This window comes from Zeugodacus cucurbitae, chromosome 3 (genome assembly GCF_028554725.1).
Source record: "Zeugodacus cucurbitae isolate PBARC_wt_2022May chromosome 3, idZeuCucr1.2, whole genome shotgun sequence".
Classification (NCBI taxonomy): Eukaryota; Metazoa; Arthropoda; class Insecta; order Diptera; family Tephritidae; genus Zeugodacus; species Zeugodacus cucurbitae.
In genome coordinates, this window is record NC_071668.1 from 6,344,771 (window position 1) to 6,361,410 (window position 16,640).

General features: G+C 37.9%; 3 protein-coding genes across 3 annotated transcripts; all 3 read right to left on the reverse strand.

Moving 5' to 3' along the window:
* Positions 1-596: 596 nt before the first annotated feature.
* Positions 597-5,901, reverse strand: LOC105218177 (protein transport protein Sec24C). The gene is made up of 11 exons (XM_011193597.3): positions 5,318-5,901; positions 4,689-5,108; positions 4,098-4,619; positions 3,811-4,034; positions 3,501-3,742; positions 3,328-3,443; positions 3,011-3,259; positions 2,500-2,949; positions 2,276-2,444; positions 1,408-2,198; positions 597-1,334 (listed from the first exon to the last, which is right to left on the reverse strand). Exons 1-11 carry the CDS (start codon positions 5,573-5,575, stop codon positions 1,194-1,196), a joined length of 3,582 nt encoding a protein of 1,193 aa, XP_011191899.1. The 5' UTR covers positions 5,576-5,901; the 3' UTR covers positions 597-1,193.
* Positions 5,902-6,689: 788 nt separating this feature from the next.
* LOC105218178 (endonuclease G, mitochondrial) lies at positions 6,690-7,924 on the reverse strand. Its single transcript, XM_011193598.3, has 2 exons — positions 7,684-7,924; positions 6,690-7,610 (listed from the first exon to the last, which is right to left on the reverse strand). The coding sequence occupies exons 1-2, from the start codon at positions 7,843-7,845 to the stop codon at positions 6,771-6,773; spliced, it is 1,002 nt and encodes a 333-aa protein (XP_011191900.1). The 5' UTR covers positions 7,846-7,924; the 3' UTR covers positions 6,690-6,770.
* A 4,005-nt stretch (positions 7,925-11,929) lies between these two features.
* LOC105218180 (phospholipase A1 2) lies at positions 11,930-16,287 on the reverse strand. The gene is made up of 3 exons (XM_011193599.3): positions 15,702-16,287; positions 15,279-15,549; positions 11,930-13,091 (listed from the first exon to the last, which is right to left on the reverse strand). Exons 1-3 carry the CDS (start codon positions 15,784-15,786, stop codon positions 12,149-12,151), a joined length of 1,299 nt encoding a protein of 432 aa, XP_011191901.2. The 5' UTR covers positions 15,787-16,287; the 3' UTR covers positions 11,930-12,148.
* Positions 16,288-16,640: the final 353 nt, after the last annotated feature.

The window sequence follows — 16,640 nt, forward strand, 5'->3', positions numbered from 1 at the left end:
TGTGTTTCTCCTATGATGAACAGCTATACAACCTAATCTAACGGAAGCCTGATTGGATCAGTAAGTTTCTGTAAGAATTCACAATTTTTTAACCATTTTAAGTTGAGAAAACTTTTGTAAGTTTTGCATTTCCAAACACTCGCATTAAATTTAAACAAATCAGAACTAGATTATTTGCAAAACCAATTTTGTTGTTAAAATAATATTGAGTTGTAAAATTAGTTCGACATGTGTTAAGTTTTTAATTTATATTTATTGATTATTTTATGAAATTTATAGGTTTCCTTTAAGGGCAACAATGCCATAACGTTTTAAAATTAATTTAAATGGAAAATTGTTGTTTTTAACTTTAACGTCTAATTAACTGCGGAAGCAAATAAATTTTCTAATTAGTTTTCACAATATACCAATTTTCTTACACCGACTACCGTTGTTAAAGTTAATGTTTTTACTTGAAACTTGAACACTGCTATTTTACACACATTGAAACAATATTAGAAATTTAAACAATGGAAATTTTGCATTTAATAATTTCAAGTATAACTGTCATTATGCCTTTATACCAATTCTAAACATAGAATACAATAAACTACATATTTAATTGGATATTTTCGTAGATATTTTGCAAATATGATAATCTTCTCTTGCTTAACATTTTAAAAATAATAATAATAAAAATTTGCACAATATAATGTATGTATGTATGTATATATGTATACCTAAATTACACGGAAAAATCATAGACCACAAGCAAAGGTTCGATTGGACATTGCAAAAAAATAATTAAATGCAAAAAAAAAACAAACAAACAAACAATAATGCGCAAATTCCAAATCAATATGTTGTTATTTAAGCATTCCAAATGACAAAAACAAAAAATTACACTAAATTAGTTTTGCGGTTATTAATTATATATATGTATAGATGTATGCATGTACGTAGATGTTGTGTGGAAATTGCAATAAGTATTTGTATGGAACTGTCTATTGTATGCGTATGCGTTCAAGTTGAATTGTTTGTATGTACGGGTAATTATACATAATCTACCAACGTCTACGGGAGAGCCGATGCAAACGTGCACGATTCTGGGAATAGCTGCGACACATTAGCTGGCTGGTTGTTGTTTTATGTGCAAGCGTATCCCCACTACTTTGCGACATGTTGCAACCGCCACTTTTGCCACCACCCACAAGCTAACTCAACAAATCCTTAATCTCCTTATGCATATGACACAAGAAGTCCACATAGCTGGGCGAGCCATCTGTGCCGCGATCCTCGATCAGGAAATGACGGAAAACTGATTCCAGTTTGTCATTTTGTCGCACGCATGTCACCTGTTGATAAGATTCAGATAAGATTGAGTAACGTCACGCAATTAAGACGCTTGCTCATATGTATGCTACTCACCCGCATATTTCTGGTGCGCTCGTTCATGATTGTATCGATGATATTGCGCACGCGTTGTGCCAACGGTGCATCGCCAATGATGGCAAAGCGTTCCGCATTCACTTGCTGTGTACATTGCACCCCAAACAGTGGTTGTATGAAGCTTTGCGGCAACGATTGACCCAACCAAACGAAGAGATGCACACCGTTCTCCAGTATGTAGGCGCCATCTTCGCTCATCTTTTCGTGTGTGCAACGTATGGACATCGGCAAATCGTTGTCATCCACATCGACGTTGTGTATTGGAATGAAACGTGGATACAAATAGCTGACAGACATATTCAAATCCATGGTCTGTACGAATTGCATGACGTACGAGCGATCGTCGAGCGTCATATCCGAACCACCAGAGATGGCATCGTTTTTCAGCAGACACGACACGTAGAGCGGCAACAGTTTCAAACACTCGGGCAGTATTAGCTGGCCAGCCGATGTGGGCGAAGTGCAATGCTTGCGATAGCAAGCCAATATCTGTGCCGAGCGATTGACCAAATTGTCCTTGACCTGTTTCGGTGTGTGCTCCAGCAATTTGCTGCAAGCCTGTTTGGCAAAGAACAACATCATGGCGTCCAAGTCGCAACATTTGAAAACGTCCGCTATGGTTGTGGTGGCGCGTAGTGCCAAATTCAAAACGCGTAAACGACGCTGACCGCTAACCGATGTGTAGAGTAGTGCGATTTGTAAGTAGATATTCTCCTCAGGTGGCAATTTGTCGTCATGTTTAATTTCGATGGCAACGGACTTGTTGCAGTCTGTTGCGGCATAACGGTAAATGAATGAAAATTGATTATTTTTTATTTTCGTTAATTTTTTTTTTCAATAAACTCACCTATGCTAGCCAGTTCCACATCGGTTGTGTTTGTCATGTAGAAGTGTCCGTAGAAATCTGTTGGGCGTATGCCAGCCGAAGTGCGCACGCGCATTACGGCATCGAAAGCAATTGGGCGCGATACATTCTTAATGATATCCTCAATCAAGCGATTGCCATCCAGGTCAGCCTAGACATTTATATTTGTAGTTTTGATTTCCAATAGTTTGAAGCAAAATACTTACTTGGAAGTATGTATATTTGTAGACTTCACCGCCACTTAGACGCGCTACCTGCCCCAGCGTGGCAATGTCTATGTACGAATTATTGAATAAGAATAAATCGACCGATACCCCATTCTGCACACAATCCTGTCCCAAGCTATTGTAGGACACACATTGTGGCGTGAGCACGGTCTTCTCTTTCTCAGTGCCGAGCAATTTACGATCATCGCGATTCTTCAATTTGCCACGTCCTTCAGCGATAGGTAGTGTTGAATTGAATACTAACAATTTGCCAGCACAGTTCGATGCTTTCAATGCTTCGAGACCGGCTTGTATAGCTGGATAGAGTACGGTCTCCGTCTCCTTGGTATCCACAAACATTTTCGGTATTTGTTCCATCAGCGCGTCAATCAGTGCCTCTGACTCTTCGGGATTGCAGAGGAAGCCATCGAGCAGCGGCATAAACATATCCTGCGGAATAATGGATTTTAAATTAAACTGTGTTTATTGCTGTTGTTTGTAGGCAACTCACCTGCACATCGCCGACAACCATCATTTGCGGCTGTGCCAAACTACTTTTAATATTATAGAAATGTACAGTGCTGTTATAGGTTATGAAACCAACACGCATTTTCGATTTGTCCTGTCCCTGATCCACAGGCAGATGCTTCAACACCTCCTTGATTTGCGAGCACAACAGATGTACCAAACCCGATTTGATGGTGTTGTAAGAGACGTCAATTACGAATATAAATGCCGGTATCTCAGGGGGTGTATTATTCTGTGCAAAAAAAAATGAAATACTTCATTATATTTTCCTTGCTAAAAAAAAGATATTAGCTTGCTTACGCGACAGTAGTCCTTGGTGGCCAAAAACTCATATGTGCCCAAAACCAATTCGGGACGCTCATACTTGTCGACACGTTGACCAGTGTGATCCAAATGTTGGAAATATTCGGTTGGCACTACGCAATTTCATTACATAATATTACAGTTATATATAGATCTATATATTATATTACCTTCCGTGGTCACTTTGCACATCAGACATTGGAAACGTCGACCGGCATCCACGAATTGCATGTTCGGCGACATGTACGCCTTGCAACGATTGCACCTAATGGGTCCCAATTCACCAAAGTTTACAATTGGCGGCTCATATTCACCTTCAACGGTACGTGCCATGGGCGAAACGAGCAGTGTGAAGGGCAAAGCAGTTGTCTTCAATAAATCAGCAGTTGCTGGTATGCAATACAAAGAGGATCTGTATGAGTAAAAACAGAGTTTGAATTAGCGTTAACAGAAATATAAAATTTTATAACATTTACGTACCTGACATAACGTGGCGATGAGTTGCCTTGATCCTGCACAACATATTTTGTGGTCACCAGTGGTGGCAGCAGACCCGGCTGATTGGTCACGAAAGCGCCACCGGCATTGCGTTGATTTTCGATAATAACACTAATTGGATTTGGCATCTGATCGGGATCGAGACGGCGTTGAGCCTGTGGATACTGTTGTGGCTGTTGGTACATACCGCCAGGGGCTGGTGGTTGCTAAAAAAATAAAATTAAACAATAAACAAAAACAACAAATATTCAAAGATCAATACAACATACGTTATAGCCAGGACGTCCGGGCATTGGTGGTTGGCCAGGTTGTGTTGGCGGCATCATTTGACCAGGGAAACCGGGTTGTAATGGTTGTTGAGGCGGATAACCGGGTTGTGGTGGATAGCCAGGCTGTGCGGCTTGCGATGGATATCCAGGGTGTTGTGGTTGTGGTGGAAAACCGGGTTGTTGTTGGTTTTGCGGCATTTGTGGATGTGGTGGATATCCTTGTGGTTGTGGTTGCTGTTGTGGTGGGTAGCCTGGCATTGGTGGCATACCCGGTTGGGGTGGCAATGTTGCTGCTGCGGATGTAGGCGGCATGCCAGGATGACCAGGCAACATTGTTTGCTGTTGTTGTTGTTGTTGTGGTGCTTGTGGTCCAAGCGGCTGCGACATGGGTTGTGGTGGAATTTGACCTGGACGTGGTGGTAATTGTTGTGCGCCAGGTTGTTGATACTGTGGCATGCCACCAGCTAACGAAGTTGGTGGCGTAGCTGCAACTGGTGGTTGTCCGGGTAATGGCATAGCAGCCTATAATTGCAAACATGTAAAGAATATAACTTTGAAATTGCAATTATATAATTTATTAATTACACATACCGGTTTTGGTGGCATATGTGGCAATCCAGGTATGTTTGCGCTGTTTACTGTCATCTGATTTGGTCCACCCGGTACGGATTGCATTGGCGGCGTTGCAGTGTTTGGCGCCGGTGGATACATGGAAGTGGGTGCCTGTGGTGGTTGAGCCTGCGGTGGATTTGCAGCCTGCCCGTTTGTGTATGGACCCGAAATGAAATTGTTGTTAGCGCTTGATAGTTGCTGTTGTTGTTGGGATGGCGCGTTAGTTGGTGGTCCATTTGACAAGGGTGGTGCGTCTGAGCCACCGGCATGCGGGTTTGGTGCAGATAGTGGAGCGTTTGCTATGTTAGCGTTCGAATATGGAGTATTGGCTTGGGGAGGTACGGGTGTAGGCTGCTGCTTCGCTGCATTCATGGATAAACCGCTCATTGAATTAGTTAACTGTAAGTATATAAAAAAAATTAATAATAGAATATAGTGCAACTAAATACACGGAAATGACAATAACACTACTGCACAAGTTGTGTGGCCTTATCACTTTTGATTTCGTTGACCCTAAAGTACGCTTGGTTGCGCCTTGTCGTTATTCTTATCACTTAAACCTACTTTAATACATATTTCAACATTGTTATAAGCTCTTTCACACGAACCTGTTGTTGGTAGTTGCCGTTGAGTAAGCCTGGTTGCTGTCCTTGGCCGTAGTTTTGCTGTGGTGGCAGCGCTCCTAGCGACCCAGCTGGCGTTGGTGCTGCTGATGTGGGTGGCATACTAGTGGGTGGATAACTAGCACCTGGTGGTCCCATTTGTGGAGGTGCCCCACTTGCATGTAACGGCTGTTGTGTTGCCGGTGGCCAGCCTGGTGCATATTGTGGTTGTTGCGGTGGCGCTCCGTACATGTTCGGATTCATATTTTCTTGTTTCTTCGCGTTTTATTTATTTCAATTATCTCTATCTAATGTTGATGAAGAAATGGAAGTGTGTGGATAGTGAATTGGTGATCGCTACAGAAAAACTGAACTTTCTCACTGTAATCACTTCAATTTGTTGGTAAATGTAATTGTGATTCGTAGCGAATTAAGTCACGATACTTCTTAGATAATAATAAAATATTGTTAGTACCCTCAAGTACTCTTATTTAACTCACTCACTAATTAGTATTTTTCATTAATAATTAACAATAAGTATGTTTAAATTTCTTTTAAACCCGATAAAGAAATTGAGAAAAAATGTCACTTCCACGTCAGAGCAGTTCCAATTTGCTTTACATACGGATTTTGACGTTTGCCACGTAAACAGTGCTGCCGGTCTGTTGCATACCTTTAGTTCAGTGATAATATGTGATTTTTCCCACTTTTGTACTCATTTAAAATGTAAATTGGAGATTTATTTTTAAAATAATTGTAAGTAGATTTTTTCCAATTAGAATTTCAATTGTAAATACGAAATTTCAATACACAGAACGCGTAAATATTTCTTTCATTTTAGAAATCAGGTGGTAATGCTGTTAAATACGAAAATTCAAGGTGTGTTCAGTGAAAAAGTAGGAAGTGTGTGAAAGGAACTGAATTATTCGAAACTAAGCAATTAATATTAATTAGTATGGATATTCTAATTTAAAATACAATATTTTGTTTTATTTTTATTCACGCAGAAGGTGTTACGCTGAAAGCATTCTTGTGTAGTTAATGGAAACTTAAATTAGTAGTTTGACTTAATTCTTTCTTCTATATGCATTTGTATTATTTGTCGTTTCCTTTTGCAATATTCCGCTTCCTTCGCGCTTTTTTTGACAGTTGGCTACAGCGGCTACATTTTTCGTGTGCGGTAATTTTAGCATGTTTAACAAAAGTTGCGAATATTATCAATTAAATAATGCTAAACGTGAAAAATATGAAAAATAGCAAAGAAAAAGTGTCGCGTAAACGCTAATGTTGTAGTGCATATAATTTTAGTTGAAGTGCGTGCTATTTAACAAATGCTTTAATTTCACAGCTAACACACACGGACAGCTCTGACCATTAGTTAGTTGCAGTTAAGTTAAAACGTACATTTATTATAATATTCATCAAATATAATTAATAATATCTTTCCACTACAGATTATTTACTGAAAATTGTTATAAATTTCCGGAGTTGTAGTGTAGTTAGTACCAAAGAAGAAACTACGGCGCAAGCCATTAAAGAATTGCAGCCCAGCAATATGCTCAATTTCTCTGATGTCAGCAAGGAAATTTCGTATATTCGTATTCGTGCTAATGGGCGCATTTGGCATTATGTATGCCTCCATATATGGTTGTCCGCCCGGTAATTTCGATTCCACAGTGATTACTTTGAAAAAGTGTGTAGGCACAGCGACTGTATTTTCACCAATAACCTCATATTCCACACACCATTTTCCCTTTGTCGTACTGCTATTCTCCACCTCTGTAACTGCAGGCATTTGACGCTTTGGCTTATAAAGTGGTCCGGTACAAACATACACAGAACCGTAGCGCTCAGTTAACTCGCGTACGTAAATTTCCAAATTATTCCAAACATCACGATTGAAACCCTTACCAACTTGTGGCGCAATATTAGTCAGAAAGAATGTCTCATTACAATGTGTCTGATGACACTTATGATTGCCTGCCGCAGCTAGATGACCACGATCGAAACCAGAATTTTTATAATCGGTTAAAACAGAACGAAAGTTGGATGGTACACTCATATCTGGTTGATAAACAGCTTCATTGCGATTTACACCGCTACCATTAGATTTGACACAGGGCGCACGTAAATGTTCATAAACCCAATGTGCAACGCGATTGCGTCGATCATAAGACAGCACAAAATCAGAATAGACACGTACGTCGTCTAGCCCCGGGAAACCGTATTTCATAATCTCTGACATACGCGAACCAGCACCGACTGACTGCTCCAGACAGTTCATATTGAATAGTTGTAGCTGAAGTGAAAGTTTTTGTGAAATTTATTAAAATAAATGAAAACGTTTGTGTGCTTGTAAAGCATTGACCAACCGTAGCATATAATTTCGTGCGTATATAGAACGCGTATGGATCCTCTTGTATGAGCTGTTGCAGTTTATGCAGGAAATCATTGTGCTGATAGTAGGTGCCCAATACGAAAAAGCTGCCGCCGGTAAGTAACAATAGCGTTAAACCAACACCAATAAAAGGCATGCTGCCGTTGTATTTATATTTTACATTGAATTACAGGAAGTGATAGTGCATATTTAAATAGATTTTGATTGTGGATAGCCGAAACTCCTGATAATTTTGTTTAATTTTTTTTTTTTTTCAGAATTTATATAAAAATTTTGGAGTTTAAATTTTTTTGACAGGTGTATCAACAATTGAATGTTGAATTGTTTACAAAAAGTGTTGTGAAAGAAAGAAAAATATAAACATACTGTTAAGTAAATATTTAAGTACACATGTGGTGAATACTTAATGCAATATATACTTATTTTGCTGAAATTTAGAATTAATTCATAATTTAAAAAATGGTTTAATCGTTAATGCTTTTAAAATAATGTTCATGAAAGCTTATATTTTATAACACTTTTCTATTTCAAATATAAGTACATACATATATACATACCATAAAGTCTCTAATGCCTTGCGCGGAATTTGTATAATATATACTATCTACCTTTGCAAGCGTTCGTGTGTTTGTTAGAAACTTTTGCAAAGTTGGCTTGCAGGCATAAAATAAAAGGCGGTCATAAATGCTATAACGGAGATAAACGTTAAATTCGCTGAAAAGATTTATATGCAGAGTTTTTTTTTAGTTAAGCGCGCTAACTGTATTTTACACGGATTTTACTTCGAAAGCAGTTTGGAAAAACACTTTAGATTCTAAGGCGCACAGCGATGAAGGGAAATTATAAAAGTAAAAGTGTTCTAAGAAGCTAAAATGAGGTTATAAGTTTTTGAGTGCGAAAAGTGGGCATTGACAAAATAGTGGAAAATGTTGAGTGGTGAATATACATATATTTATTTAAGGCAGTAGTCTGCTTTAGAAGCCGAAAAAAGCGTTTTTTAGCAATTTTTTTTTAAGGGAAGGAAAATGATTGCGGTGAACGGAATTTTAAGACGATAACGTACTATATTTAAGGCTTAAAAACAAATTTTTTTTATTAATAAATATTGAAATTTTTTCAAAGTTGAAGTATTTTTCTGGAGCGCCTGGAGTCTGCACTTGTAAATCGGTGCCGGTGATGGAGGTCGTGCGATGCATCTGAAACAGTCGAAACAATTTTTTTTTAAATTTTTATAAGTTTCTTTTCTTTATGAACTAAAAAAATACCGAAGAACTTATAAAATTCCAAATTTTTTCGAAATTTGAAAAAAAAATTACTTTTTTAAGAAAAATATTGACTTTAAGTTGCAAAACAAGTAATTTAAATAATACTTTTGTCCAACTTTTTTAGTACAAATAGAAGATAATTTAATACTGAAGCTAGATCACTTTGTTTTTTTTTTTGATCGAACATATATTCTTTTTGCTATCGCCGGCACCGTTTTCTAACACTTGTGAAAATGAAAACTCGAGAAAACGAGCTTTAAAATATCTGCCTGAGCATTCGCAACTGATCGACGCTCGGCCACTAAAACTGCTCTAGCTTCGAAAATATGTTGAATTGGCCTCTGTAATTTTAAAGACATATTTTTGGATAGTTTTGGAAGAAATTTAAAACAAAACAAAAAAATCGATTTTTTGAAGCCTCTGAAGCAGATTACTGCCTTAATATGTTATATATTAATTTAATGCAGTTTGCACTAAACGATATTTTATAGAAGAGCGATGGTAACCAAAAAAATTGTTAACTCTAGGTGCTTTAATAAAGGAAAAATATTTTACAAATGGGAGACGGACTTTTATGAGAGGTCATGGAACGAACTGAAACTTACCTGTCGTACGGGCATTTAGTCAGATATTAAAACTTTTATTAATATCTCCTTCAACGTCTTCAGAGCGGGCTCAAAGCATAAATAATGGTTTGAATTTATTGCCATTACAGACGAAATACTTAACGGTGTTACCGAACGCTAATTTTTGAGCATATTCCTCACTTACAGCCGATTACTACGCTTAAAATTTTAAACAGTATTAGTGAAAATCATTTTCAATTCACATAACCTAACAAAAAGGGAAGCTTTAAGCAAATTGCAAAGTACCAGCAAAATTTGTCACCTGAAAATCAGCGCGTAACTCGAACTCGCGCTCATTTTTAATGAAGCCAAAAACCCATTGACACCCAGCGAATGTTTCAAGTACTCGTACTCGTACATCAATGCGAATCGTTGAAAAGTTAACGGTTTCATTTTAACCTTAATTGGTGGTTTTGCTCATTAGCATTTGTTTGCGCATCGATTGGAGATGCGACGAAGGCCTGAAACCTGAAAAGCAGCAGCCAACACGCCAAAAACCAATCTGCACACGCTGGCAGTGTAGGTGGTCGCACTAACGCTGGGCGCTGTTGCAAGTGTGTGTGTGTGGCTGGGTGAGGCAGGTGTTTTGGTCGCCAAATTTTCAGCGCCTCGTCCTCACCAAAGTGTTGACGTGTGGAATTCGGCGAAATAAGCTGACATCAGCACACATACATATCTGTACTTACGGTACATAGCAACATGTAAATTATATGAACATAGGTGTTCAAGTATAAGAGTTATTGTAACTGCGCGTGAGCGCGTGTGTGTGTTGAAAATTTGCATAATTGAAAAATGTATGCACTAATACTGTGTCATCATCATCATTGGAGTTTGTGGCTGCAAAGTATGTGTGAACATTTGTGGGCCGCCACCGACCAGGTTGTTTATGCATGGTAATAAGTGTGAGTACACATATGCGCTCAACTGTGCGCCGTGGCGCTGCTAATGTGTGCACACATATGTATGTATGTATGTACATATCGCGTTGTGGTTAGCAGTTAAGTGCAGCTTATAAATTTTTAAATAAATTTGTCTTTGCTTTGGCGTTTGCTTTTGCTTAGGTTGACAGTTTGAAACACTTAGTGACGTATTTAATGACACGAAGTGGAAGCTTGAGCGACAGCGCCAACGTTTGAGGGTCAATTTTGTTATGAGTGTAATTAAACGTGTGACAGGTGCGATTTTGAAGGGCTTTAAATTGAAATGAAGTGATAGGGGGTTTATGTATTTATATTTGATTAATTTAATTTTTTTTCAACTAAACAAGTATTCACTTCGACAGCAGAGCGGCAATACTAGCATAGGAATCGATGCTTAGAAGAAATGTCGACGTCGGAAAGGGAGCGGGTTGGCAATCTACGGTCCACTTGCGCAAGAGCGTTCGACATGCAGACATCGCATGAGCTCAACAAACGCTGGTCACCAATCAGTACCTATGCAATTACGAGGTCCTTTTGGCCCGCTGTGTAGAGTATAATTTTCCTTGAGATGAAATGTCCATCTCAGCGCGATCCTTGGTGTGCTTACTGGACATTGTTCAATGGGCACCCATGCGTTGAGACTTGGGATCCTGGCAGATGCAAGTTGCTGTTTGGAGGAAGGCGAGGTGGAATCATTTAAGCATTTCGCTCTCCACTGTCCAGCTTTTGCCAGACTGAGATTGAAAACCTTGAAAGGCTTACCTTCGGCGAACCCAGCGAATTGGTTAGAATTGACATTAGCCGACTAAAGAAGTTCGTAACAGATTCCAAGCGCTTCGATGAATCCTGACGGTCTTTCTGATTCACAAAGGACACCGCTTAAAACTGTCTAAGTGAGATCTGGCGAGATGGAATCATTTAAGCATTTCGTTCTCCACTGTCCAGCTTTTGCCAGACTGAGATTGAAAACCTTGAAAGGCTTACCTTCGGCGAACCCAGCGAATTGGTTAGAATTGACATTAGCCGACTAAAGAAGTTCGTAATAGATTCCAAGCGCTTCGATGAATCGTGACGGTATTTCTGATTCACAAAGGTCACCACTTAAAACTGTCTAAGTGAGATCTTCCTGTTTATGCAGAGATCTGCCTACTAATCCATATCTAAGTCTCTCTTGAAGATCTTTTCCTTCTAGCACCAAATATAAGTCTCACTTTTCTAATCGTTATCATTTTCGATGATAATTGACTTGACAATCTCGATTTCTGCATCTCAGTGCCTTTTTTAACATAACCACATCACTTGATATCACATCACATCATATCAACTAAGAGAGTCGAATAAGAATTATTTATAGTTTCTGGAAACAATATCAAATTACCATACACTCATCACATATTACTACAACAACATATGGTATCGCTCAACATTTTATTACATTATTATTATCACATCAGATTATCTTGGCAGAAAAGTTACAAAAAAATCTTGTTTTATCGCTGTTAATTAGTTAATAAAAATTTAACATGCTGGTCGTACAATCGAAAGCTTTTTTTAAGTAAAAAATTCATTAATTTTGAATAAATACTTGTACAAAATCATTGAGTTCTTGCACTCAAAACTCATTTAATCTACACATACAAATTTTCACTGATCGCATACTTCTCTTCTTCGAATGGTCCATTTGTTTCATTATCTATGGCTGCCGTGACCAAACGTTGCGGTTGAATATTCGGACCCAGTGCATATGGCGGCTTATCTGCTGTCTTAACATAGAATGTACCTCTCTTTGGCGCAGACGGCTCACCACCCATACGAAATTCCACACCGGTTTGGGAGAATATCCACACATCATCCGACTCGCGACGACAGAGTGTGCCCCAAAAACCCAATTTACTGGTAATCGACTCGGCAAAGTAGTGATAGGCGCGACGATGCGAGCAGCCATAAAAGTAGCACTTCTTCTGATCACGCCCATAATTGGGATAGAAGGTGGCATGACCGACAGGCTCTTCAAAACCCAAACTGCTGCTAGTCTGTATTGACTCGACATACTCAGCATCGCTGGGATCGACGCGAAACTCATCGCTGACTTCGCGAAACTTCGGACCGGCGGGATCGAGGGCATAGATCGTATTAAAGCGGTAGGGATGTGCCTGCTTGCCTGCGCTACCGGCAATTTGTGCGCCCAACGAGTGGCCAATCAAATAGACGTCGTTGTAATTGAGTCCGGTGCGCAGTTGCAGAAAACTGACCAAATCGACAAGTAAACGACCCAAATCCTCCACCATTTCGACAACGCTATAGTAATTCACATTCGACGAAATGACACTCCAATCACAGACGATCACATTATAGTCGCTTGGCGGCACAGTGTCATTCAGGTCGCTTCTTCGATAGCGGTCGTCAATATCGTTTTCGTAGACACTGTAGAGTGGTGGGTTGGTGGTGACGTTGACATCTTCGGTGGAAACAGCCGATTGTGGCACGCGTTTGACTAGACTAAGATAAGCATTTTTGACGGCACGATTCAAGGCGCCTTTGCTCTGACTCATCCATCCGTGTATGATTATTCTGCAAAGAGAGACAGAGAGAGTGAGAGAAGAAGAGACTGAGTATGAGCGAAAAAGCAAAATATTGCCGATATTCGCCAACTTTAATATGTCGCGCTGCCTTTATGTAAGTTCTGACGCAAAATTGAAAGTTTTTTATGTTTATTTTGTGTAAATTAAATGCAGCCCCGTTATATATGCGTATATGTGTAATCGTGAATGGAGTTCAACGAAAATCTTCAATGAAAAATATTCCAAATAAAATTTGCTAATTTGTCACTGAGTCATACGAGTCGTTTTCAAGTGTGTTGTCTGCAGCTGTATATACAATGTCTGGTTCATAACTGAAGTGTTTTTTCATTGCGTTTGAGATAGTATCGATCTCAAAAACGCTTCTTAACATTTTCAAAGAAATTACTCATCGACTTATGCCACGATATAAAAATCACCGAAACCTCAGAAGAGCAACACGCAACTCTCTCTTATAATGGTATTATTTGAAACTACCGACATTGTGGGCGTGGCACTGGCCAATAAGCATGGGATATATAGAAAATTTCCTTGGTAATCATTTAAGTTAAGCATTAGTAACGGTATAGAAAAATAGCGTAATCAAAAATATCGGTTTAAACCACCCGATCCGATCTATATAATTTTTTATAAATTTTATAAATATATATTAGCTACCTTCATACTACTCAGTAAAAAATATTTTCCAGAGCATTTGAGCTTATTCTTGTTGGTTTGTTGTTGCAAATTTCCTATTCATTGACCTTTATTTGATATTTCCTATTTGCATTTGTGCGCTATCAACTCGTGAAGGTGCCTGTAACAGCATTTAAATATACGCATTTTTCCCCACTACCGTTATAGATTAAACGGTTATATATTTGTTTGTTTAGGTAATTAAAAACGTTGCCAATTTGTATTTTGATAAAAAAATATGAATTAATCGCTTCCATTTGACCCTACTGAATTTGACAATGCAATTTGTATATTTTTTGCTTGTTTATTAATATAACTGTAAACTAAGTAGCTGTGACATTTCTATTAAGCCAAATATCAATTAGTGATTAATTATTTACGAAAATATTACAATTGCTCACGTCTGATTGTGTGTATGTGTCATAATGACTGAGTTGCGGTGACAGAATGCGTTAATTATAAAATATGTAGTTATTAATTAATTACAACTGTATGCTGGTTTTGATTTCGGTAATTTCTTGCATTAGGGTGGTACTTTGTTTTTGGGAATTACGGTTTTTTATATAATTTTCTTATTGCATTTTTGAAAATTATTTTCAGAATGTTATTTAAAGCGACTTTTGCAAGATTTTTCGAAACTCACCACAGTCATTTTTCAAAACTCACCACACTTTTTGTGTTTATCGAAAAAAATAAGTGATACTAATTTTTATTTAATGTTAGTTTTAAGATCTTCGATATACACCACAGTAATTTTTCAAAATAACCACATTTTTTTGTGTTTATCAAACCGAAAATTTTAATAAAATTACTGTTTTATATATTTAATATTTTTAACGCATATCAGTTTTTAACAAAAATAAAAAATATTTTTGAAATTTTTTTCAATTTTTTTCCAAAAAAAAAACAAATTTTAATTTTATTAAATAATAAAATCTTCAGTTTCTACAACAAAAGTACAGGCTACATTTATATCAAAAACATTTCAAAAATAAAAATTCTCAATACGGACACACCCTAATGCAATTGTTTACGAGCTAATGCACTAGTTACAAACATATATGTACAAAAATCTTGTTTGCGTGACATTAACGCAATTAAAAATTTATTTTCCCGGATTTATAGACACACGAAATTACCAAGAAAAAATATTAGGTTATTTTTTTTTTGTGGAAAATTACGCTTTGTTTTGGCGATGCAAATTAAAAATTATAATTTTTTTAACAAACATTAGTCATTACACAATTACAAAAAGCTTTAGTATACAGTTCACTTCATTTCGTATTAATTCAATTCATATTAAAATCCCCCGATACCGAAAATATAATCCCGAAACTTGACTTGTGTTAGTAAAATAATTTAAAATATTTCTTCTTACATAATTTAATAAAATGCGCTGTCAGTCCCGAATTTTCGATATTTTATGCTGAATATCGGGATTTTAGAACATTCCAAAAACTACAACATTTCACTCAATTAATTTATGCTCAAAGCTTTTACATACCTGGTTGGATGCTCTGGATTAAATTCAGACATTTCCAAGCTGCTATCATCATCCGTTACAATTTCACGTCCACACTCGGCAAAATCCCTTTTATACAAATAGAACTGCATTTTAACGCGCGCGGAACTGGTGAATGGTATCAGATGTTTGAAGAAATGCTTCAGAAAAGTAGAATCAAAGTGACGTCCAAAGAAACCGCTTGGTCTGCGTAGCGTGTGACCGCAGACATCACGCAATGAGCTAACAAGCGGTGCGCTGCTAGCTGAGGGAACTGCGAAAATGCATTAAATGAGCAAGGTGTAAAATAAAGAAGACACGATAATTAGTATTACGGCATTTTTTCTTATAAAGAAACTAGATTTATCACTAATTTGTTTTTATAAAGATATTTTTATTTGTGGTCGATTCGCAGTATAAACATACCATTTACAATGAGTATCACAAGCGCAACAACAGCCACTAGACAGGGGAGGCGCAGTGTGTGACGGCTCGCGGCTGACTTGTGCATCTGAATTCGTAAATAAACGCACTACTCGACGTCTAAGCTCAACTAATAATTCCAGTGGAGAATAAAACACCACACTTTCACTTCATAGATTAATAAATGACAATATACAGCCGTAGTAAACAACAACACACTCGCACACGAACTATTCAATTATTAAAACCGCAAAAATGTCAACAATAGCGCTTATTACTTAAATTAAGAACCGAAAACTCTTCTACACGACGCGTAAATGTCGACGTTGGCAGGTTTTGGCTCGCGACTCGTCTGCCTTTGTGAATGCCGTTGAACTGAAGCTGCGTTCGCCCGTGTACTCAATTCGCAATCTACAAACGCGAACACGCTTTTTATTATTTTTATTCATAAATATGGATAAAATGAGTGCTATGAGTTCAATAAACAGCTCACAACCAGTCGGAGCGCTTGTCGACGTGCAACTGACTCCACCAAGAAGTGCTGAAGAGTATGTACTAAGTGCACAAGCAAGTTGGCACGAGTCCGCTGATCTTGTCGATCAGCTGTTGAGCGTTGACAACATTGCTACCGGACGCTGACATAAATGAATGACTGTAAAGGTTGGGGCGTGAGCTTATTGAATGTTTATAAATGTAGCGTTGACTAAAACGAAAAGTCATAGGTAAACGAATGGCCAGAGAGTCCGGCCCTTTTTTGTTGTGAGAGAGCTGTCGTATGTTTACTGAGTGCATTCACTTTAGGAGAGGTGTAATATAAATATCTTGGAGTATTTTACCGCTCTTATGAGTAGGTGAGGTGTGCATGAGTTCATACATGAAAAAAGTTTTGAAACACAAAAATTACTAATTTTTCTTCAAGTTGTGAAAAATGAACATTCAAGG

Excerpts from the sequence above, each read along its gene's own strand:
- LOC105218177 (XM_011193597.3), bottom strand. The coding sequence starts at position 5,575 with ATGAATCCGAACATGTACGGAGCGCCACCGCAACAACCACAATATGCA. Across the intron at positions 3,743-3,810 it reads TCATCGCCACGTTATGTCAG|ATCCTCTTTGTATTGCATAC; the intron begins GTACGTAAATGT and ends TTACTCATACAG. Across the intron at positions 2,445-2,499 it reads ACAAATATACATACTTCCAA|GCTGACCTGGATGGCAATCG; the intron begins GTAAGTATTTTG and ends ATAAATGTCTAG.
- LOC105218178 (XM_011193598.3), bottom strand. The coding sequence starts at position 7,845 with ATGCCTTTTATTGGTGTTGGTTTAACGCTATTGTTACTTACCGGCGGC. Across the intron at positions 7,611-7,683 it reads GCACGAAATTATATGCTACG|CTACAACTATTCAATATGAA; the intron begins GTTGGTCAATGC and ends CTTTCACTTCAG.
- LOC105218180 (XM_011193599.3), bottom strand. The coding sequence starts at position 15,786 with ATGCACAAGTCAGCCGCGAGCCGTCACACACTGCGCCTCCCCTGTCTA. Across the intron at positions 15,550-15,701 it reads TGTGATACTCATTGTAAATG|TTCCCTCAGCTAGCAGCGCA; the intron begins GTATGTTTATAC and ends GCATTTTCGCAG. Across the intron at positions 13,092-15,278 it reads AATCCAGAGCATCCAACCAG|AATAATCATACACGGATGGA; the intron begins GTATGTAAAAGC and ends CTCTCTTTGCAG.